Source organism: Coloeus monedula, assembly GCF_965178545.1.
Source record: "Coloeus monedula genome assembly, chromosome: 3".
Lineage (NCBI taxonomy): Eukaryota > Metazoa > Chordata > Aves > Passeriformes > Corvidae > Coloeus > Coloeus monedula.
Genome location: NC_138783.1, coordinates 92,380,617 through 92,403,920, shown reverse-complemented (window position 1 = coordinate 92,403,920; position 23,304 = coordinate 92,380,617). Strand labels below are relative to the sequence as shown.

At 39.9% G+C, this 23,304-nt stretch overlaps 1 protein-coding gene across 2 annotated transcripts in view; it reads right to left on the bottom strand.

The window, feature by feature from the left end:
- Positions 1-22,680, bottom strand: part of RGPD4 (RANBP2 like and GRIP domain containing 4) — a 34,265-nt gene extending 11,585 nt beyond the window's left edge. Inside the window, exons 1-21 of one of the 2 annotated variants that reach the window (XM_082278322.1) lie at positions 22,503-22,680; positions 19,935-20,002; positions 19,276-19,387; positions 18,221-18,373; positions 17,164-17,394; positions 16,585-16,730; positions 14,966-15,158; positions 14,183-14,273; positions 12,664-12,873; positions 11,955-12,133; positions 11,699-11,874; positions 11,232-11,355; positions 10,735-10,896; positions 10,276-10,413; positions 10,047-10,193; positions 9,436-9,618; positions 9,271-9,354; positions 8,636-8,771; positions 8,366-8,463; positions 3,287-7,832; positions 2,292-2,369 (exon numbers count right to left, since the gene is read on the bottom strand). In XM_082278322.1, coding sequence (XP_082134448.1) covers positions 2,292-2,369; positions 3,287-7,832; positions 8,366-8,463; positions 8,636-8,771; positions 9,271-9,354; positions 9,436-9,618; positions 10,047-10,193; positions 10,276-10,413; positions 10,735-10,896; positions 11,232-11,355; positions 11,699-11,874; positions 11,955-12,133; positions 12,664-12,873; positions 14,183-14,273; positions 14,966-15,158; positions 16,585-16,730; positions 17,164-17,394; positions 18,221-18,373; positions 19,276-19,387; positions 19,935-20,002; positions 22,503-22,577 — 7,330 coding nt within the window. In that variant the 5' untranslated portion in view covers positions 22,578-22,680. The remainder of the gene's footprint in view (positions 1-2,291; positions 2,370-3,286; positions 7,833-8,365; positions 8,464-8,635; positions 8,772-9,270; positions 9,355-9,435; positions 9,619-10,046; positions 10,194-10,275; positions 10,414-10,734; positions 10,897-11,231; positions 11,356-11,698; positions 11,875-11,954; positions 12,134-12,663; positions 12,874-14,182; positions 14,274-14,965; positions 15,159-16,584; positions 16,731-17,163; positions 17,395-18,220; positions 18,374-19,275; positions 19,388-19,934; positions 20,003-22,502) is intronic. The other variant, XM_082278323.1, reaches the window with a different exon arrangement.
- Between the last annotated feature and the right edge of the window lie 624 nt (positions 22,681-23,304).

Genomic DNA, 23,304 nt, shown 5'->3' with positions numbered 1-23,304 from the left:
AATGGAAGAAACAACATTCAAGACAATATAATGCACAACAGTTCTTTTCAATACTGTACTGTATTTTCACTTTTGTTTGAACTGACATTAAGACTAGGTAGGCCTAAATCTCTCTAGTCACAATACTGATATTTCCTCTCATGCATTGATCAATGATCATGCAATGAAGCAATGACCAATATCTTCTGAATAAAAGAGGAAAGCACCAGCTTAAACCCTAAAGCGTGTAAGAGCTACAGTAGCCTGCAACTGACATGACAAACTTGTACAGCACTGGTGTGGTTTAAGTCCAGCTGGCAATTAAGCATCACAGAGATGCTGGCTCACACCCTGTAACCTGGTGGAATGGGGGGGAGAATCAAATGTAAAATTTGTAGGTTGAGATAAGAACAGTTTAGTAATTGAAACAGAAGTGAAATATAATAATAGTAAATAACGATAATAAAAGGAAAAAATATAACTCAAGGAAAAACAAGTGATGCACAATACAACTGCTGACCACCTGCTGACCAAAGCCAGACTCCATTCCTGCACCCCTACTGGCCCCTCTTCCAGGTAACTCCCCCAGTTTATAAACTGGGCATGATGTTCTGTGGTGTGGAATATCCCTTTGGCCACTTTGAGTCATCTGTCCCAGCAAAGCTCCCTCCCAGCATTTATTTGTGTACCTCCTCAATGGCACAGTATGAGAGAAGACAGAGTCCTTGACTTCGGGTAAGCACTGCTTAGCAGCAACCAAAACATCAGTGTGCAATCAGCATTATTCTCACACTAAATCCAAAACCCAGCATTGTACCAGCTACTGAGAAAAAATTAACTTTATCCCAGCCAAAACCAGAACAAGAACCTATACAAAGTTTATGACCAGACCTGAGAAAATGTAAATGCATGGAGGTGCAGAACTACAAGGTTAAATTTCTTCTGAATGTTATTCTAGGGCAACTAAGAAACCGTCCCCCAAAAGAGGTTCCCCATGAGTAAGCCTCACATTATATTTGTATAGGGTAGGTTTGAAAACCTAATTTAGAAAGGACTTCTCAAAATCTCTTACTATTAAGTCAGAGCTCAAAGACCAAGAAGTTACACTGAAGACAATTATCAACTGTAAATAAATCACTAAATATATAATCACAACCTAATTATCAGAAAAGTAGAAGTGAAGAACAGTCTTAAATACCAGAAACACTTATTTTGTTTGTTTCTTTAAATATATCCTCCCTGCCATATGCCCCCAATATAAAATCACAATCAATTTGAGGTAGGAAAAGTTCTTGCATGTGTGCATTGGCACAGAATGTTTAATCACTTCACATTACAGACATCATATTATGAAAATAGAACTGAATTGTTAATAAACTCCATCCACAGGGACACTTGGAAAACACAGAGCAAGTGACTTTAGGTTATGGATACAGGAATTCAGTGTTCAAATAAGAACAGCTTCTTGAATGACATTTTGACCTTTTAAAACAATGTAAGACTCTAAATTGGAAGACTGTCTTATTCAGACTAAAAGTTTGTTATTTAAAATTAAAATACTTTTAAAACCATGTAAGTTGAGCATGCTTACAGCAAGCATACTTGCAAGCAGCACGGGTAGTAACATATAATCAAACTATAAGCTGTAACAGTTTTGTTTACAGGGTCTGAATGTAAACAAATTGGTTACAAACTGGCAGAAGTTTTCTAACCAGCTACAGTGGGCTTCAGATTATACATGAAGTATAAAGGCATAAGAGGCAGCTAAGGAGGTGGCTCTCACTTTCTGCGCGCTTCTCTCTTCTACGCAGCAGTTAATACTGATAATCAGGAAACTGAAGCAAACATTTCCACAGAGGCTAAATACATTCTAGCTCTTTACCAGGTAAGCTGCCTCAAGATCTTCAGGCACGTTTCATTGACATGGAGTTAACCACGTCAGGCACTACAAGACATTTTTTGAAAATACCAATGTAATAACTCTCGAAAAAAGGAATTTAAGAGATCCAGTGTGCATGCTTAGTAAAACCATGATGGAAGAAGTGCAGGGCACATATTCTCAAAAAATAAGGCAAACAGAAGCCAAAAGCTTAAACAGGGCCATCCATTGTGCTGACTCATGTAAACATACTAAAGGCTAGAGACATTCTTTACAGGACAAATACAGTAGTCAGACACGCAATTTCAAGTACTCTCCTTCAGCATGCATGTTAATTATAAGGACTACTGAGCCAACTGCTTTGACACAGCTGGGTTATTGTCCATGCCTGCTAGAGTGATTTTATCACACATTCAGTGCAGTACGTAAATACCTTTACTATCAGGTTGCAAGGAGGATGTGCTTGTCCAAAAGGCCATAGGATTAGATTTAAAAAGGCTAAAATTAAATCCTAAAAAATAAATTGTTGATATATAGATATTTACCTGGAATTTTAAAAGGATAAAACAGACTTACGTATATTCTGCAAGTATTCCATAGTCATATTTCACAGCAGGAAATTTCACCTGTTAATTCTACACAAGTTTATCCAACCCATGTGAATGGACTGCAGCTATCATCTTCTGCCACATCACTTTACTACACTTTAGCTAATAACAGACAGGATGTGTTCATAATTCTGAGACATCCCATCCTTCTCACAAAGACACTTCAGCACATTATAGTGGTCCTGTCACAGCCACTGCTTCTGCCTGTGCATCTTTTTGAGACTGTGACAGAAACAATACAACAGAGTATGCAGTCACAATCTCTTCACAGGCTAAGGAAGGAGGCTGACATCTGGTGTTAAGCTACACAACCGAAACTGCAGAGGCCGGTATTTACCACTTGAAACAAAGGTATAGACTAGTTCCACCATACCCATCTACTCAGTCATGAGGATAATGCAAATTTTAGCTGAAGCATACATCTGCTGTTCTCATGCTTTGCCACTCAGAGCAAAGGCTCGGATACATACAACATCAACTACGTATTTAAGCCCCAAAAGCAAATCCACAGATTCTTTGAGCATTTAAATCCAAGATTCAGATTTAAATCCAAGATTCAGATGCAGCACTTCAGAGTTTAAGTTCTCTATCTGAAATACCTGTTCTCAGTAAACAAATTTTCATCCTGCATCATACATTTTTATTTGAAAATAATGATGACCTAAAATTCCCTCCTTTAGTTGAAACTCTGGAAAACATGTGGATACCTGCATCAAAACTGAAAGAAACTACCTATTCTCAAGAGAGTAATGAACAGCACAGAACTGACTGCTTAATAAGTTGCATACATGAATAAATTACTAGTTCAACTGACACTCACCTTTTTCCAGAATTCTAAATGAAAAGTTAGATGGTCCATCTTGTGTTGAAGCAGGCAAGTTGTCTACCTTGCTGTCTACAGGCTTCTGAGTAGCAGTTGAGATTTTTGGTGGTTCTGAGATCTCCAGTTCTTTCTGTGCTGTGTTCTGAGATGCTGGAATATGGCCTTCACTCTTTCTTGGGGGATTAAAACTAAAGCCAAAGAGAGAACCCGTGGCTGAAGTATTTCCAAATGTGAATGTCTTTGACTTTTCATTACTGAAAATGCTCTTGACAGATTCAGATCCAAATACAAATTTTGGAGGAGAAACTACTGTTTTTGCTGGTGTTTCAGAAGTATTTGACACCTCTGCAGCCTCTACAGTTGCATCAGAAGTATCATCAGCATGGCTGACATCAGTTCTTTCTCTGGTTGTTTCTTCTAGCACAGCTACAGCATTTTTACCACATGGAGATTCCTTTGGTGTATTGGCACGAGAAGAAAGAGGTGTTATCAGTGTTTCTCTCTCTTGGGCATGCTTTGCTTCATCAAAAATTTGCTTAAATGAGTCTGCAACATCTTGCAGCTTGAATCGCACAGCCAGAAGTTCTACTTTTCTTTCCCCCTCTGCGAAGTCACATGCAGTCCATACCCACACTCTATCAGATCCTTTCATTTGTTGCATGTTCATATCTGGTGTTATCCTATGATTGGCACAGAGTTTTAGTACCTGGTCCCTTCTCATTACTATACGCACTTGTTTGTTGTCATAGTTCTGCAGTATTTTGATATCGCCAATCCCTCTCTCTTTCCACTGTTTTGCATCTTTGTCATATCTGTAGAGCTTGGCTCTATGACTGAAGACAACTTGCTCGTTTTCCTCACCACTGGTCACTTCCACGAGATCAGGCAGAGGTACCACAGGTTCGAAGTACTGTCCATCTCTTTCCTCTTCTTGAGTAACATCAGAATCTTCATCTGTGCCTACTGATGTTCTACTCTGATTCTGTTTGGCAGGAGATTTGGATGGGCTCAAAGCAGATTTAAAGCTGAAACTAAAACCAGTGGTAGACTCTCCAAATCTAAACAGATTTTTCCTTACAGGGCTACTGGCAAGAGGTGATGCATATACAGAACTACTTACACTATCATCCAATGCCTCTTCACGCAAGTCATAGTTATCCCACTCCAGAGTAGGGCCTGTACTTTCAGCATGTGGCTTTATAACCAAATCAGAAGTACTGCTGGCACAAACAGGGTTTACATTTTCCTCTTCTGACAATTTAGTTTTGTCATCTGTCAGAAAAGTTTTGAGATCTTTTAAGTCACACTTCATTTCTTCTGCTCTCTGTATGAGCTGAGCTGTCCTACCTGTATCAACAAGTTTATGGGGTGTCTGCAGAGGTATATCTAGTAGTAGCTTCTGACATTCTTCAAACTTTTGTTTGAACTCCTCAGCCTGCTCTGGTGTCTTGAATTTTGCTGCCAGATGTTCCAGCTTTGCATCACCATCAGAGAAGTCATTGGCCATCCACATCCATGCTTTGTCTGAGCCAGACAGCTGTTTCAAGTTCATTGTTGTCGTTATCCAGTGGTTTGCACACACCTTCAGTACCTGCTCACGCCGCATCAATATCCTTACTTTGCCATTAACTTCATTTTTAAGAATCTTCAGACTGCCCACCCCACGTTCTTTCCACTGGCTTGTTTCTGGATCAAACCTGAACAGCTTTACTCTCTGAGAGTATAACACTTTCTCATCTTCTTCTCCTGTAAATGGTTCTACTTTTTCAGGCATCTGAACTATAGGTTCAAAATGGATATCATCGCTGTCCTCTGTCTTATACACATCATCATCCTTCTCACCAAGGTCAGCAGATGTGTTTGCTTTGTGATCTGCTTTAGAATTTTGTGAAGAAAACAGCTTTTCACCTGCACCTGAAAAGCCTTTGAAGTTAGGATCCTTTTTGCCAAATTGAATGCCTTCCCTAGGAGTACTTTTTGCAAGCTCAGCAAAAGTAGAAGTGCTACTATTTTGCCCAAAAACAAAGTCACTTTTCTCCTTGGCTACTGTTTCTTGAAATTGGAATCCAGTTCCACTATCTGAAGGCGATTCCTTTTTGTCTTTTTCATCAATGCTTTTTAAGAAACCCGTTGTATGCTCTTTGGATGGTTCATCTTTCTTAGTAGTATTTTTAGTAGACTCCTGTATCCCAAACTTAAACCCACCTTCAGGCATTTGCATTGAAAAGTTAAATCCTTCCTTTGCAGACTTAGCTTCAGTATCAGAAGAAATCTGAAATGTAAATGGTGGTGTCTTGCCTTGCTCAAGACCAAACTTAAAGCCTGTTCCCAACTGTCCTCCAGCAAGTTCAGGTAATTTACTTTTCAAGCCAAAAGCAGGAGTTGACAAAGCATCACCAGCTGGCTTACCAGATGGATTTGGTTCTTGGCAGGCTACACAGGCTAGTGAAGAACCTTCATTCCTCACAAAACAAGTACTACAATCCCACTGACCTTCCTTTTTAGTAAAAAGCCCTTCAAACCCATTTTTCAGTGGCTTACTTCTATCAGCAACAGAACCAAACCCTGGAGCAGCAGGTGCCTGAACAGTTGGTATGGATGCATTTGGTTGATTTTGAGGTTTTGGACTCTGACAGGAACAGGAGTTCACATCTTTTGCTTGGCATACAGAGCAGTCCCACTGACCTTCTTTTTTAGAAAAAGCAGCACTCAAGTCATTTTGAATAGCCTTTGGAGCAATCGCTTGGCAAAATTTAGAGGAATTTTGTTGACCAGATACCACTGTATTAGGTTTGTTTGGATTCTGGCAGCTGATACACTTGGAGGCAGTAGGCTCATTTCTTCCTGAACAGACACTGCAGTCCCACTGACCTTCCTTTTTAGCAAAAGCAGAGCCAAACTTGTCCTGCAGTGTGTTGTTACCACTCGCTTTGAAACTTGCGGAGCCAGTTAATGGGGTGCCATGTGTTTCCCACATACCTGGATTTGGACTTTGACATGATACACAATTCTTTGCAGCTGCTTCATTTGGAACTGAACATTCTTTACACTCCCACTGATCCTTCTTCAAGAGATGCTGCCCAAACCCACCAGAAGAACAGGCTTGCTGAGCATCCTTTCCAAATGAAATAGTAGTGCTAGATGCAGTGGATGTAGCTGTAAGGCTGCCTTTGCTGTCAGGTTCACTGCTTGCACCATCTTTTGAAAACTGAAAGCCCAAGTTCATGGTCCCAGAAATGGTTCTGCTAGGCTCCCTGGTGTCCTGATTTGCTGTTTCTTTTGCAGTCCCAGTGTTCTGAGCCACAGATGTGTCAGCATTTGATCCCAAGGATTTTAAAATATTCTGTGCCTCCTCAAACTTCTTTTTGAAGAGCATTGCTTCTTCAGGTGTTTTAAATCTAATTGCAAGCTGTTCTGGTTTTGGCAATTCATCTGCATAGTCTAATGCATGCCATACAAATGACTTATCTGATGCAGTATTTAGAGTTAATTTCATATCAGTATTTATGTAGTGATTTGCACAGATTTTCAGAACTTGGTCCCGTCTCATTAAGAGACGAAATTTGCCAGATACTTTATGTTTCAGTATTTTCACATTTCCAATACCCCTTTCTTTCCATTCTTTAGATTCTGCATCAAAGCGGAAGAGCTTGGCCCTGTTGCAGAAGAATTCTTCTTCATCTTCCTCACCTGTCTTTACTTCAATCTTATCAGGAAGTGGCACCACAGGATCAAAATGAGGACCATCATCATCCTCATCTCCACCATGGGTGCTTCCTCCCTCTGTTTCATGACTTCTATTGGCCAAATCTGAACTTGAAGCCATAAATACAGGTTTACTTGGTTCTTGAACGCTAAGTGTATCATTCTTCTCAAAACCCATGTTTTTGTGTGCATTTTGGCCTGTGTTTTCTCGAAGAGAGATGCCTGGAATATGTTTACTGCTAAAATTGAAGATATTTCTTGAACTACTTGTGGGATCGTTAACTGGCTTTTGTTCAATGTATCTATCATCCTGTAAAGGTTTATCAGATGTCAGAAGATCCAAGAGGCTTTCTCTACTATTAAAAGGTGCACCAAGAGGCTGTGGTGCAACTTGAGGGGGAGAAGAAAAAGTAAAGTCTCCATCATTAGACTTGAAGTTAGGTTTAAATTTAAAAGTTGTCGGCTGACTTGGCTGTGCTGATGTTGGCAGAGGCGTTTTTGATCCTTCTGCTGTTCCCGGCTGTCCAAATTTAGGCATTGCTTTTGGTTCTGCAGGCTTTAAAGTGGGCGGCGTGACTGAACGGTTTGTGAAATACCCCGGTTTAGGCAGTGTTGGATTGGTGCTTGCCTGTGGGACACTGTAGTTGTAGTAGTCATCACCCGTACGAGGGGAAATGAGGCTAGTACCAGGAGAATCAAAACGCAGAGGTGGGCCATACATTTCTTGGGAAAACATACAACCAGAAGTGTTTTGCAGAGGTGGCGTATGCATTGGCGGTGGTTGATAGGAATATATATGTGGCTGAGGTGTAAGTCGGTTCATGCCATAGACAGGAGGCTAAAGAAAAAGCAGAAAACAAGTGCTCTGCTTATTAAGGTAACAAAGGAACAAAATCTTACTGTGCTGAAGCCCATGTAAACATGTACTCTTAAACGAAAGGCATGCTGTCAAGTTTAAACCTAAACTAGTTTTACCTTAGTTGGAACCAATTAGTTTAAAAACTTGAAGGGCATTTGAGAACAAGCATTGAAGAAGGGGCACAATATGAGTGAGTTTCTTTTTAATGAAAAAAAGCTTTGCAAGCTCCATTTTCTTTTACCACACAATTAAGGGGGGAATAGTAAAGTGCTATCATACATAGACTGTAGGAGAAATGTACACACATATACATTTTTCTGGCTTTTCCTCCCAAACTTCAATTCCCAAAAGTTAAGCAGAGAGACAAACTATAATTTTATCCCTAGCAGTCTAAGTTCACCAAAATCTACATAAGGAACTGCAATTACATCCAGCTACGTACAGAATCAAAACCAGTCAGTCATTTTCAGGAGATCATTGGAAGCAACTTAAGGAAATAAACTTTTTCTCACCTTTGTTGGTGTTACATTGGTTGCAGCAGTTCCCAGAAGATACTGAGAGTTATAGGCAGGTGACTGGCTGTAGAATACAGATGGGCCAGTGGTAGCAACTAAAAAGGAACACCAGGAAAACAGTTAACATTTAACTTTTCTTGTTGTTTTCTACAGACTCCTCCCAGCAATCAGTTTTAAACTGTGAATCACTAATGCACTTTAGCATTATTTTCAAAAGTCATATTTGATTTAGCTAACCTTTCAGATAAAAATTCCACAGCAACTTGCCTGTTAACGGGGCTTCATGCAGATTTTGTGCTCTCTGATAACTATCTGGCATTGTATCTGTTCCATAGTTTTCAGCAGGCCACCGATGAGATGCATTTGTGTTGGAATTATTAAGTTTCATTTCTTGCATTTCATTCTGTCAAGACAGGATGCCAAGCAAGAGTGTATCTACTGCACAGGTATTCATCGAAGAAAATATAAGGCACAATACCTACCCTTTTGCTACTCAAAAGCATGTTCAAATGGGGGGGGTTGGAGCATAATTAAAAGAAAAACAAACCAGGAAGTATCTGCCAGATCATGCAAGGCATGCCCACGAAGTACAAAGTACTCATTGTATTCTAGAGCCAGAACAAGCCAGTACAAAAGCCAGAACCAAGTGGATGAGTACCAAGCTGATACGAGCAGAATTCCTTCTACATAAAGAGTCCCCTAGATGTGTTGCCTCAGCACTCCTGTCCAAGTCCCAAAGAGGAGCTTCTAAGCAGGAAGATTTACTCTAGCACTCATCTTGGGCAGCTTTTTACAGAAAAAAATTCTAGGAATTCTAAGTTAGCCCCTGCTGTTACCACTAGATCCTTACCATAACTAAAAGGTCAATAGTTCTTTACTGAATATGGTGACAGAATTTTTACCTTTAAAGCTTCTACTTGCTGACAAATCATTTGAAGTATAGATTTATGGTCTTCTGCCCACTGAGGGGGAGTTTTCGGAGAAAACTAGGAAAAGAAAAGTTAATTGATTCATTTGAATTTTTCTTACAAGTAACAATTCCCTGAAATAATAACTGGCTAACATACCTTGTAGGTCTTAGTTGGTGAAAGAGAGAATTTGGTTGGTGACGGAGTGGAATGTTTCATTGCTGAATCTACAGTTCGTGATAGACCATTTCTGAAGGCAAGACTTTCCTCTTCACCATTCTCACCAAGTTCCTGGATCACTGAATCTAACACTTCCCTCACAGTTTCAATAGACACTGGCAACTAGAAAGTTGTTTCAAATATGAGTCATGACTGCAATTCTCTCTCAGAACAAGAGAAACTACATTCAGAATTCTGGCTGAGCAATTCACAAGTCTTTCATTACATAAATACTGAGGTCTTTTTCAGCAAAGCTCTAAACCTGTTAAGATTGACGTAAGAAGACAATTCACACAAACAATTACATTTTTTCAAACTATCAAACTAAAAGACAGTGGCAAAAGCTCTGTTTACATTGGAGCTTTCACCAACAGCGCAACCAGGATACCACATGATCTGGTGGGTTACAGAAGTTACCCAGAATTTAACTTGCCTTAATACAAAGCCTGGTCTAAAAAAACCTAACCTGAATGTAAAGGATTTAATTTTTCAAACAGTAACCTAAGCTACTGCATCCCTTGGAACAAGTTTTTAAAGCAAGAATTACTTACTTTCTCAGCTAATGACATATCTGAGGAGCTTTCTGCAATAATTTTCATTAGATAATACTTGGCTTTAAGAAGGTAGGTTTTGTGCTCCTCATGCTCTTCTGGCAGCATAACATCATTTTCAATCTCTTCCGCTTTTCTTTGGAAAATCTAAAGAACAGGATGCAGAGTGAATAGCATCAGACAGAAGGAAACTGAGTAAAGAGAAACATTTCTGGGTAAAGCAACTTACCACAGCAAGATTCCAGTATGAAACCACATTCTCAATAGCTTCAAATGCTAATAAAGCATCATCAATTTTGCCATCAACTGCATCCAACATAGCAAATGCTATCTGTGCCTCTTCTTCATACGCTGCAACCTGAAAGACCTACAAACAAAACGAAGGAAAACTTGTACTTAAAAATGGAATGACATAACCTTTTTTCCTATAACACAGGGAGAATTCTTTTTCAAGGAAGTTGGTACTGAGGGTGCTCAATGCCTTCAAATCATAAACACCATTTTAAAGGTAAGACCAAAGCTGTAAGCAGAGAATTTTCTCCCTTTATAAAACACTATTACCAAATATCATCTTTAAGAGTTTCATAGTAATAACAATATGGAATACTACAATGTAGACAAAAATCCCACAACTATGCACGATTCTGACATAGACCCTCTCTTCAGCCTTGGCTCAATCAATCTGTACCTGAATGTCTACACTATGGAAGTGTTTGAAGAGAGGATCAGTAGGTTCAGAAATACTCCTCTTCTTTTTGATAGTTTCCAGCATAGGCAGAACTTTCTTCCAGTAGTAGACACTTCGTCCAATATATTCCTTCTGGTCGTAGAAGGAGTTAAGGTTAATTCCCTGGTGAAGGAAAGGGAATAGTTGCATATTATTTCAGCAAATTCAAGTCAAAATCCTATTCCTACATATCCTTCTCCTATTTTCTTTAAGAGTTCCAAAGTCTTCCTCTGACACTAAGAGTAGCTATGTAAAGTAACATATGTAGAAAATAACACTATAGTTTAAGACAAGAATACTTTATAGAGTGACTAGACCAACAAATTCGTCTGATAAAATAATCAGCTGTTCTTAATAACACACATTCATCCAATCTCCCATCCCGAGTCTGTTCACAATTTAGAAAATAAGAGAAAAACACTTTGGCTTCCACATATTTAAAAATAATCTCAGCTTACTGTTTTCTGCAAGCTTTTTGCCCAGTGTATGATTAAGGCAGGTTGAAGGCCGTGCTTCTCCAGTGTTCGCAGAGTACTTATGCCATGCTGTACAATAAGCCTCAGTTTTGCTGCTGTTCCTGGTCTGAATATCAGAAGAAACATTCCTTGATTAATATTTTCTGGCTTTCATCTGTTTACATACCATTTCTTTGATGAATACAACCTGCAACTTAAGTCCTAACTTGCTTCTAGGTTAGAAATGCATTATTAGAAATGAAAATTCTGTTTTTAGAAATCTTCCAAACATATCAAGTCCCTACTACAATAAAGCTTCAAAACAAACAAAGCTGCAAAAAACTAAAACAAAGCTGCAAAATATGTCCAAAAAATTAATTTTACAAGAATCTATTGGGACCAATCCAAGCTACTGCAGCAGATGCTCCCTTAAGGCTTGATCAAACACTTCCAAACTGAAAAAGCCTTACATTGATTTTCTCTGAAGAAGAGTACGAACAGCATCCCACCAGGATCTTTGCTTTTCAGTATAGAATTGCTTGCATATTGGCAATGGCAAGAATTGAGGTTGATGTGCACTATAGTGAGAATTAAACTTCTCTTGCAGTTGTAAGTTGCTAGTGAATACCACCCCAAGTAGGAATACCTGTTTGTAAAAAATAAAGTTATTAATTAACAAAAAACTTAATTTGTATGGTACGTTAAAGAACTTAAAAGTTCACTTACTTCAAGGTCTAACAGGCAAATAGATTCAGGAGCATCTGTCTCAAGTCTTGATGTTTCTTGGGGCAAGTGAAAAAGCTGTTTTAACCACTTGCGCATGGGAGGCAAGACTGACATAGAGTTCCACTGCAAGCCAAGCCACACGAGGTGCTGGAGACTGCCGTTGTGCAATCGAACTGCACCTACGCAAGAAACAAGGTTGGATGCAAATATCAGCTTCCTGCAAGTCCTCAATACTACTATCTGATCAAAGCTGGGTTTCACATTTCTCTCCGTCAGAGCAGCCAAAGATACTATACAGACCAATGAGCACCAAGATTCCAGTTTTACTTATGAAGGGTTACAAACTTCAGTCAGAATAGCCAAACATACCAAGTTCATCTAAGTGCTCAAAGCCATCAACCGCTTAAGCTTCTGAGGGGATGACTCTCATCATTTCCATTTTCACTTTATTCAGTCCAATAGGTAACTAATTTAAGCAAAATTTTCTTCTCCAAAAGTCCTTAAGGAATTATTGAAGAAGAACTTCTTTACATTGCAATGAAGTATAAGTCTTTCCTATGACATTTAGCCAACTTTGGACAGCTATTCCAGGTATTTGTCTTTTGCTGCAGTACAAATATTTGTGTACCGGTACCTCTTCCACAAGTATTTGCAGAAGACATTTAGGTACACAAAGCTGTGCTGAGCTTCAGAAAGGAACACCTCTTACCAATATCGTATTTATGAAGTTCCCCTTGCACTGGTACTTGTGTACTGACATTTCCAATATCATCTGTGCCGATAAAAGACCTCTCCCTAGAAGCTCCACTCTCAAACAGGCTACCAAACAATGCAAATGAACCGCTCTTGTTTGCAAATGATTCCACAATCTCTTTAAAGAAGTCTTGCTTGCCATGACTTAAGTTCAGCAGCATATGACCTAGAAAACAAAAATATCACTTCACATAAATAAAGAAGTGAACACAAGGAAAGTAGTACTTGCTGTGCTGGACTGCTCTTTACTACCGAAGGCTGGATGGGAATCAGGATTTCCCCTTAAGAAGCCTATAGACTGTTCAGGTATGTTCTCCCTGTAATTAGGTCAGTGTTTCAGCACATAGGCTTTCCAAGCTTTTAGTGACAACAAACCCAAGGCATTTGTAAATCCAGCTCTTTAGGAAAACAAAGCCCTCTTACCATGACTATTCTAAGGGCATTGCAAGTGACCTTAAAATAAATAGCTGTAATATAAGCAGAGGTCTGTATTAATGAAATCCATTCTGAAGTAAATGAACCTGATGTCTAGGGGTTCATCTGTTTTCATCTAGGCCCTCTAAGAATTTTGTAGACTTAAACACTGTCTATACTTGGCAGCAAAAAGAACAAAGCTGATGAACAAGTGAAAGGATGAAAGATCAGGGAAACAAACTAATATTTTCTTTCCCTCTTTGGGCTAACAGTACTTGCAAAATAGCACCAGCAGGCAGAAGCTATTTCCAGTACATTTGGATGCTTTAGGTTTTAACTTTTATATTTTTCAAATCCTGTACTGCCTAGTGTGTAACTCTGAAGTTTCTTGTAGCCTGTTAACTTCTGCTCTCTCTTGCCAGGTAGACGTAACAAAGCCTCTCCAGGCCTGCTCTCCAAGGACACTCAGACTGTCCTAAGCCCAGAAAGTATAGACCAAAAGCCTCTAAAGTGGGGGGCAAGCTTGGGGAAATTACATAATTAACTGAAGCTTTAACTGGAGAATTAAGCCTGATATGCAAATGAACCGAACTTATAAAAGTGGGAAGAACTTGTGACCTGCTGTCCATCTTGGGGTCCATTTTGGCAGTATCCTCTGGACTCCCCAGGGTGTACCTTTGAAGGCCCTTCAAATAAATACCTAGCTTTATTCCCTTATTCTTGTCTAGTCTCTGTTTTTAGGTGGCCACTTCAGGCACCAATTTAACAGATAAAAGCTCAATTCTACCTTAGCGTGCTAGAAAGTCAAAAAGGAGGAAAAAACCCAACTACTATTGAAACAAAGAACACACTCTACCAGCATGCTTAAGACAAGAAAAATAACTTTAGGTGTCAGAACCAACCCACTGTTCTATTTACATATGCAGTCAGAATCTATAAAGTTTTACTATATATTAGAGTGATAACATTACAAGACACACAAATGTGTTCTTTAACAAATCTTAGCCTTTACAGTAAATCTGCAGCACTAAAATGGAACTATGCAGCTATTTTTTTATTACCAGACTGGCTTTTTCGATCACAGGCCAACATTTCTAGCATATCTTGTCCAGTTTGATCCCCCTTTATGAGCTTTGACTTTGGTTTAGGAACCTGGTGAAGTAAGGAGAAAATTGTTACAGGTTTTTCACAGTAAGAGCAGAACATTTAAATCAATCTCAGAAATTAGGAAAGCTTCTTTTCAGCATTAGGAAGCTATAGGAAAACAGGCATTATTCATTCTGAAGGTACACATATTGGGTTGTAGTTCTGTGTGGGATGGGCGAAGAGAGCAGAGAACCCACCTAAAACCCAGAGATGTGCAACTATAGCTATTAAAAATAACATTAAGTGTACACAAGAGCGAGTAATACCTGCAATGCAAGCAATGGTATAAAAAGGATAGTCAAGGCAAAGAACTTTGATTTTTTAAATTCCATTGTCTATCCAACAAGTATATTAGAACTATTCAATTCCTCTCCCTCTTTCCTTACAGGAATAACACTCAACATGTGTATTTGTTGTATTATGAAAAAGGAAATATACTGCAGGAAATAAATACAATAATACTTACGAATCAGGTTACTCTGGCAAGGGGAACAGTTGAAGGTATACTTTTATCCTACTCAAGTAATTTGAAACTTTTAAACAATTGTGAAAGAGAAGGGTTTGGTGAGTGAGAACAGAGTTCTCCTTTAGATACACAAACACTAGTTCATCTCAGGAATACAGGAATTCAACACATGCACAGCAAGAACATTTCGAGAAAAGCATCAACTAAAGGCTTAGACCAAAAGATCATTTACCTGGAAACTCAGGAGATAACACAATGCTGCTAGTTCACACACAGCTCTCCACTGTGCCTCATTGTCTTGGGCCATTTTCAGCAGCAAAGCTCCAGCATGCATGTACAGCTGTCCTTTCATTTCCACAAAGGTACGAGACAACTCGTCAGCCACACTCACATATGGCTTCACTGACTGAAGTGCACGATCAAAACTAAAATGCAGAGAAGACTCATTCTAAAGAGAGTCCTGGTAAAAGCTATAGCAGGTGATTTTGGTTCATGCTATTAACTGTGTATTAAGTAACTATGAGTCAATGGTAAGTACTCATAAGTATTGCTCAAACTCAATTGATTGTTACTAGAAAGTACAATCACCTCAAACTCCCAAAGCTCTCGGGTTTATTGAAGTAAATATTACTGTAAGATACTTACAGTCTTTTTCATCACATTTTTCCACAGCTACTTTCAAAACTATTGTCCTGAACCACGTTGATAAACTTGTTCACTACTGCAGATTTAGAGACATACAGGCGGTATTATTCACTCAGCCCTTTCTTTTCATTCATTTATCAGAAAGGTCCAAAATACTGTTCAACAGGCTCTTCAGAAATAGAAGGTACTATAAAAATTCTAGTAGCTGTAGATAACTACACAATCCCCACTCAGGAGAGGCTTTCCAGGAAACAGCTAAAACTATTTTTCAATTACTGGAAAAGACTCTAATGGCTGTTAACGTTGCCATGATCTAGAAGTATTTCAGAGGTAAACATCTCGAAAAGCTCTAATAAATCAGAAGCAGAAAACTCAAGATGGTCAGTGTTAGAGGAAAAAAAATAAAATAAAACACACTTGGTATTAAATATTCCTCACCCATTCTGTATTGCTTCAAATACTCATGCAACATTAACAGACTCAAGAGTATTTTTACAAAACAATACAGCAATATAACCACCATTGTACTACTGAGGAACAAAGACAAGTTAGTAAAACCAGTAACAAAGGGAAGATAATGGCAAGAAAGAAACCCAGACCTTAATCAAATTATTGACTACAAACAATACTACTCTAGGTGCACCACAGATGGTAAGCCTTTTTGTCAGCTGTAATACCACCAGTTTTCTCTGAAGGAGACTTCTTACTGCTGGTGGTTTCCTCCCTCCCAAATATACTATCTACACAGAGTTCCTAATTACTCCAGTGTGTTGTGTTACTTAATAATAGAATGACTAGGACAAAACTGATACACAAGAGGCAGTTTTGGCTTTTCAGTTGGACTTTTGTTGCTTTGTTTGGATTGGGAGTTTTTCAGGTGGGTGTTTGCTTCCAATTGTCTGGGAAATCTGGATTAGTCAATTGCTGAAGAACAGAACAATGTTTTCCAACTGAAAGGAAAGAAGGTACAAAGACACAGCATATAAATGAGTCTTCTGCACGGCTGCGTGCTGACCATTCAAACATTTGTCAAAAGGCAGCTTGGGGTTTACACCCAGTAAGAACTGCTCTTGGTGGACAGTACAGCAAATCTCCTCTATCACCCAAAAACAAGATAAGCTGTGAAACAGAAGCTTGGCTGATGTTACGTGGCCCTAAACAACTCTTAGAGGGTTTTTTCTTACTACAGAAAAGTTTAAACAGTACCTTTCAAGTGCCTCTCTGCATTCCTGAACATCTCTAGAAGAAAGTGTCAGTTTGACAAAGCTGGAATAGGCCAGCAGATGATCTTTCTTGATCGTTCTCCAGTTATTTTTATCAGACTCCAAGTCTTGTAAAGATTCCAGATATTCCTAAAGAAGAAAGTTCATCACAGGATAAGGAACAGTCATCCTTCCATGAAGGCAAGGGCAGTACTTCTCCAAAACACACTAGTAGCATTTATTGCATAATCCAGTTTCACAGGTGAGACCTTAACATATTCTTCAGCAGCAAAGTTCCAGGGAACTATTTGCTTGAGCAATTTTATCCCTAATGGAACTGCTGTGTCTAACCCAGCTTTTGAAGTTAGAAACTCAATAGCTCTATAAAGCTTAATTTTAGGGAGAAAATTCGAATTAAAAAAAAAACCACAAGAAGTATTTTGTAATTCCACTGGTTTCAGCAGACTTGCATTTGAAGGAGTTAAATCCCTTGAGAATAGCTGTCAGAGTAACGACACTAAGAGAAACAGACCATGTAAAAAGATACGGAAGACTATCACAGGATCAAAATATGATTAAACACCTCAAAGGTCTCTACAACACAGGAACACCATTCCAAGCTTGACTGCAAAGGTATTCTCTTCTCTGCCTCCTGACAGTGGAGCACAGCATCTTTTAATCTGTTATTTGAACGGTAGAGCGCAACTAGTCTGATGTTTATGTAGACATCATCTGGTCTTTGATAAAGTTCTGCTTGAATCAAGTCAAAAAGCTGATTCCACCCATCTTCACCTCTACAATCCAGTAACTGCTCCTGTTGAAACATGAAGGCAAGATGTTAATATTTCATTTCCCACATCAGTCTTTTGAGCAACTACAGTACCAAACAATAGTCTTTCCTCCACTACACAGACTACATCACTCAGGCTACAATACTCTTAAAAGCTTTCGGGTATTACGTAAAGTTTGGAAAAAAAAGCTCAAATATTTAAAAATGTAGGTAACTATCACAGAAGAAAATCCTCAGAATTTGCCTCTTACCAAGAGTAAGAAATGCTTCTCAAACCATTTGGGTCAAAGACAGCCTACCATGCCACAGACTATACCTTGCTTAAGAAAGCCCAGGCACCTTGAGACTTCAATGTGGCTGCTGCCCAGCTACACAAAATTAATATATCCGTGCAAAAGCGACATTGCATGGCTGAAAGTATGTACATGGTATTTGAGAATTACAGCATTTCTCACATTCTGTAGAAATGATCATAATGCAGATTTGAAAACAGAAGAGCAGTGTAAAGCAAGAAAGTCTGAGTTCACAGATTGGCTACCCTCCTGCCAGTGACACAACAGAAAGAACACGTGACACCTATCTCATTGTTAACTTCTTCACAATTTCTCAGCATTTGGGAAGAGGATTAAACTTGAAATATTAGAAAAGGTATGAAAGCATGCAGCTGCAGCTTCCTTTAAAGCTGGACAAAAATGTCAGACTAGAAAGAGTGTAACATCTAATAGTTTTAATACTAAAGATTCTAAAATAATTTAGTCAAAGAGTTTTGCTTGAGGTGACATGCAAAAGGCACTCCAGACAGATGCTGAAAGTTGTTCAAACCATTGAACAGAGCTAAATTTGAACTTACCTTCAACCTGTAAATAGCAGGGCTCCCAGGAAAGAGCTTAGCAGCTCTGTCAACCCAGTATTTTGCTCTTCCATCAGTAATGTCATTATTGCATAGTAACTCTGCAATCTTCAATACAAGATCTTTCTGTGTTGGGTTCAACTCCACAGAACGCTATTTTTCCCCATGCAGACACAGGAGTTTGGAAAAAAAGAAAAAAAGGCAACTTTAACTTACGATCCATGTAGAAAAGGTAAGAGTTACACCCCCACAAACATACCCAGCTATTCAAGTTAGTTGAATCTATAAACACAGATTATATGAGAAAAGCCTTTCTACATGCCACCACTAGCTTACAGCACCCAGACAGACGTGCTGAAATTCAGAACAGCCTAAGAGAAACAATGCAAAAACCATCTCCTCTGCATCTACCACTACCTACTGCTATAAATGGATAGCAGGATTATAAGGACCTCTAGTCTGGACAGGTGCAAAAGCTTTTAAAAAAAATTAAGACACACAGTTTAGTAAGCGTGATAGCACTCTATAGAGTTGTATTGGCACAACTTCTGGGCACATCTTTCTCTCCAAAACCAGAACAAAGGCAATCTGACTGGAAATTTGACATTTATATGGTTGCCTAATCGAAATTAGATTTGTCCCTCCCTTCTGCACCTGCCCTCTTCAAAACCAACCAAACAAAAAGCCACAGTACGCCTAGTCTTCTAGAAGCAACTAAACTCCAGTTGTCATCACAGTTTGCATTACGGGATTCTACAACAGTAGTCCAAGAGGCAATGCGAGACTTGGGGAGAATTTAACAGCAAGCAGCACAAAAATCAAGTCCAGAAGAAAAAACAAAGAAGCAACTTCAAAATATACTACAGAAGCAAGCAATATCAAGTGAAGAATCCTCTCTGCAGTGCTTCATGTGCTTTCCATCATCAAATGTATATGACAGTTTTCCCAGAAGCATGTTTTCTTCTATGGGTTTGAGAATGTTCAGCACAGAAAGGTTTTAGAAGTCCATTTAGAAAGGAATAAAGCAGAACATTAGGGGTCAATGTAGTACTTACCTTGTAACACCCAAAAGCTTTTTCTATGTTATCCTCAGCTTCATAAATTTGTCCAAGAAATCTGTGTGCTTTGGGATCTCTCTCTTGTACATTGAGGTATGTAGATATATATCTATGAAGGGGAAAAAAAAAAAAAAGTCAGTTACTTGACCAGTATTTTCCACTAACACTCCCCCTCCCACTCAAGCTATAATGGCAACCTAATTTGCCATACAGGACGCACAGACATATTTTGTTCTAGATGCTTTGGCCAGACCACACAGAAGTATACACATGTTTTGTTCCAGAGACTTTGTCAGGACCTTTAAGTAAGCAGCAACATGGTTTATACCTGTACAAATGCCACTTACTCACCAGCCAGTATTTCTGTTGACTAATAAAACAAAAGCAGGAGTTTGCAAAAATGGTAAGAACTACTTAATACAATGAGCAAAAAGAACCAGCCAATTCAGCCAGGTAAGTTTTTTCAGTACCACGTAACTAATCTTCTTCTAAGTTATTGTTTTACAGAGATTTAAACAGCACTCAATATCCACATTGACCGCTAGCTTAAAGCGGCAAGATATTGATCTTGGTTTCTCTGGTCTACTTCATACAAACATAGCTTTTCTTTTATACCTTAGAGAACAAAAAAACAAATGTCCATCAGTGCATGTTACCTTTTAGCAAGTTCATATTCTTTTATTTCAAAATACAGCTTAGCAAAGAGGAATCCTTTCATCGATTTCTGAAGGAGAAAAACCATGACAAACACACTTTAGACATTTGGTACTTCAAAAGTAATTCCCTAACGAGTGACCTTTCTTTTCAGCAATGCCTAATACTCAGGTGACTGAATCTGACAATTCATTATCAGCTCAAATCCACTCATTATATATAGGGGTTTGTTTCTGAAAGATGTATGTTTAAGAATGAGAAGAATAAAAGTTTTTGGTATGAAAAGGCTACTAGGAAAATTGAGATTACAAGAGAAGAAAGCAACAAGCCTTTATACATATGGTATTTCATATACCACTCATTAGAGCAGAAGAATAGGGTCACCTACATTTATTTTATTCCTTTGCAATATAGCAAGGAAAAAAGTTATTCTACAAATCAAGAGATCTATTATTTAGCCCTACTGTAGTGTACTGTCATTAGACACTACTGTTTAAGTATGCTTGAGGAAAAAGCGACTTTTGCCTAAGTCGTTCTCAATTTGCAAAAGAAATGCATTTATGCAGTTGTTTATTTCTGACTAAAATAACTTTAACGTACACACTCTATGAGCAAGAGGCAAAACACCTCCAAAGGTATTTTTTGAGAGGTAGAACAAGGAAGTAACAAAGAAGCCAAGGTGGCATAAGCATGATCAGGAGGAAAAGTGAAAGGAGTGAGTTAAAGAACTGACAAAGTTACAATCAAAAAGGTAGAAGCTAACCAGACAAATTTAAAGCTTGAGCTCTCAATATCAGTTCAAAACCAGATTTTGCTTTTGAACCAAGAAATACTGGAACTAGTTACATCTATGATTCCAAACAAGTATGTACATTTTGAATTCACTTGAATTACAAGTCTCCCTCCCTCTCTCACCACTGTTATTCATAAAAAAATTTAAAAAGCAGTTAAAAATAAAAGCAGGCCTTCTACGATGCCTCGAGTTTCCAGACTGTAGTTTTGAAGCCTGTTATAAAAGGGAAACACTGAAACATGCCAGAGTGGTGGAGCTGCATTTGGCATCTCCTTTTAAACACGGATGAAAAGAAACCTCAAAATAAATGTTCTGCAACTTTATAAGCACCCCCTTCCTTAAATCATCACAACAGGAAAATCAGTAACATTTTCCACCACTGACTGTGCTTATACAATTTTTGTAAGCATTACTTCATTATAAAAAAACCCTAGCAAGTAAATATGAACCAGTTGGTCTTAAGCACAACAGTACAGGATTTGAATTCAGTAGGATTATCAAAACAATTAAACAGCACCTATGATTCTGAGAGTCATACCCTTGACATTGCCTGCTCTAAACAGCACCCAAATCAATTAAGCCACAGAACAACTTTGCTGCTGTCAGGAAAGAGATACAAATAATGATGATGTACACAAGGCCTGCATAAAGGCCCTACTGCATAATGGTGAACACGGATGTATTCATGCTACACAACACAGTGCTGAATATTCGAACTCAAAAAAAAAAAAAATCAATTCAAGAGCAGTAGAACAGGATCTTTCAGGATTAAATAGCTCTCATGAATTGCATCAGACTGCTCACTGTGATGTTTTTCCAGATATAATGAAAAATGGTAACAAGTCATGCAGAGTTCCTTATCCTTCTGTCCAGTTACTAAAATACAATAGAAAGATTATTTTCTCCCATTTCTTCCTTTCTTAATACTGCGATAAAAACAAGAATATTATTGACATAGCACATAAAACAAAACTGAAACTGTTTCACATGTTCCTTGTTTGGATTCTTCTTCTGAAGAAACGAAACTCGAGAATCTTTTCCTGAGAAATAAAACTAGGGAAAAGCAGGAACTAAACTCTCACAAAACCGAAGAAGTCTGTACTCAGAGAACTGGTGGACTCCTTAAGACTACCCTACGGCTCACCAGCTGTAAAATACAGGTGCACAGCTCTGGCAAACCACCGCTCCCGCTTAAGGAAAGTGCCTCAGTACGCGAAAGCCCTCGGCCGTTCCTCATAGCTTCCCGTGCCTCACTCGATTTAGAGAGACCCTGAGCAAACACGCGCTCAGAAACTCCCAAATACACTATAATTCACAGAATATCAGAACAGTCAGGAATGGAAGAGACCTCCGGAGATCATGTAGTCCAATACCCTCCCAAGGCTCGGTCACCTAGGGCAGGTGACACAGGCGCGTCCCGGTGGGGTTTGAGTGTCTCCAGAAACATATCCCTCCAGAGAAGGATTCTTTTTTCTTTTACCACCACGGATAAGAAGGGACCAGCCCCAGCAGCGATGCGCCGCGCTCGGCGCCGTGAGTCCGCAGAGAGCGGCCACCCCCCAGTCCGGCAGCGCAGGGGCGGCGAGCGCAGCCGCCCCCAGCCCGGCGGCAGCGAGGCCTCCCGGTGGCGCGGGGGGCGGCAGCCCCTCAGGACGCGCGGCAGGGCCGCCACCGCCCCACGCGGGGCGGGCGGAGAAGAGGCCCCACACCGGCCGCACGGAGCGGCCGCAGCGCCCCCCGGGCCCGGCGAGGGCGGGGAACGCGAGGCCGCGCTTACCTCTCTGGGGGATGGAGCCGCGGCCTGCAAGGAAGCGACGTAGCGCTCCACCTCGGGCTTCGTTCGCCTCATCATGGCGCCGCCGCGGCGGCGGGAGCCGCGCCCGGCCTCTGTCCCGGCGGAACGCGCCTTCCCTGCCCGCCCGGCGGGCTTGGCCCGGCGCCTGCGGAGGGGAAGGAGGAGGGATAAGAGGAAGGAAGCGCAGGAGCGACGCAGCCACCGCACGTTACGCAAGTTCCCGCTCAGCCGTGCGGCGCGCGCAGCCCCGGCGCCCGCCCCCGTATCAACGGCCGCGGGGCGGGGCCTGGCCCGGCCCGCGCATGCGCCTGGGGATGGGAGAGGGCCGGGGGACAAAAATCTGTCGTAGAAAATTGGGAGAAGCTAAGTTGTAGCATTTTCTCACCGAAAACTATAATAAACTCACCTCAGTAATCAATAACTGTATACCGGTGATAATGTATTTATCACCTAAATAATACACTATATATATGTGTATATATATGTGTGTGTGTATATATATATATAAAAAAACCAATTTTTTATCTAAAGCTAAGTAACACTTCTGGCGCTGTTGGAGCAAGTCCAGAGGAGAGACACGAAGCTGACAGGAGGACTGGGACGTCTCCCCTACGAAGACAGGGTGAGGAAGTTGGGGCTGTGGAGTTTGGAGAAGGTTGTGTGGAGACCTCAGCAACCTTCCAGTATCTCAGGGGGCCTACAGGGAAGCAGGAGAGGGACTCTGTCAGGAACTGCAGTGATAGGACAAAGAGTAATGGGTATAATTAAAAGAGGAGCAATTTAG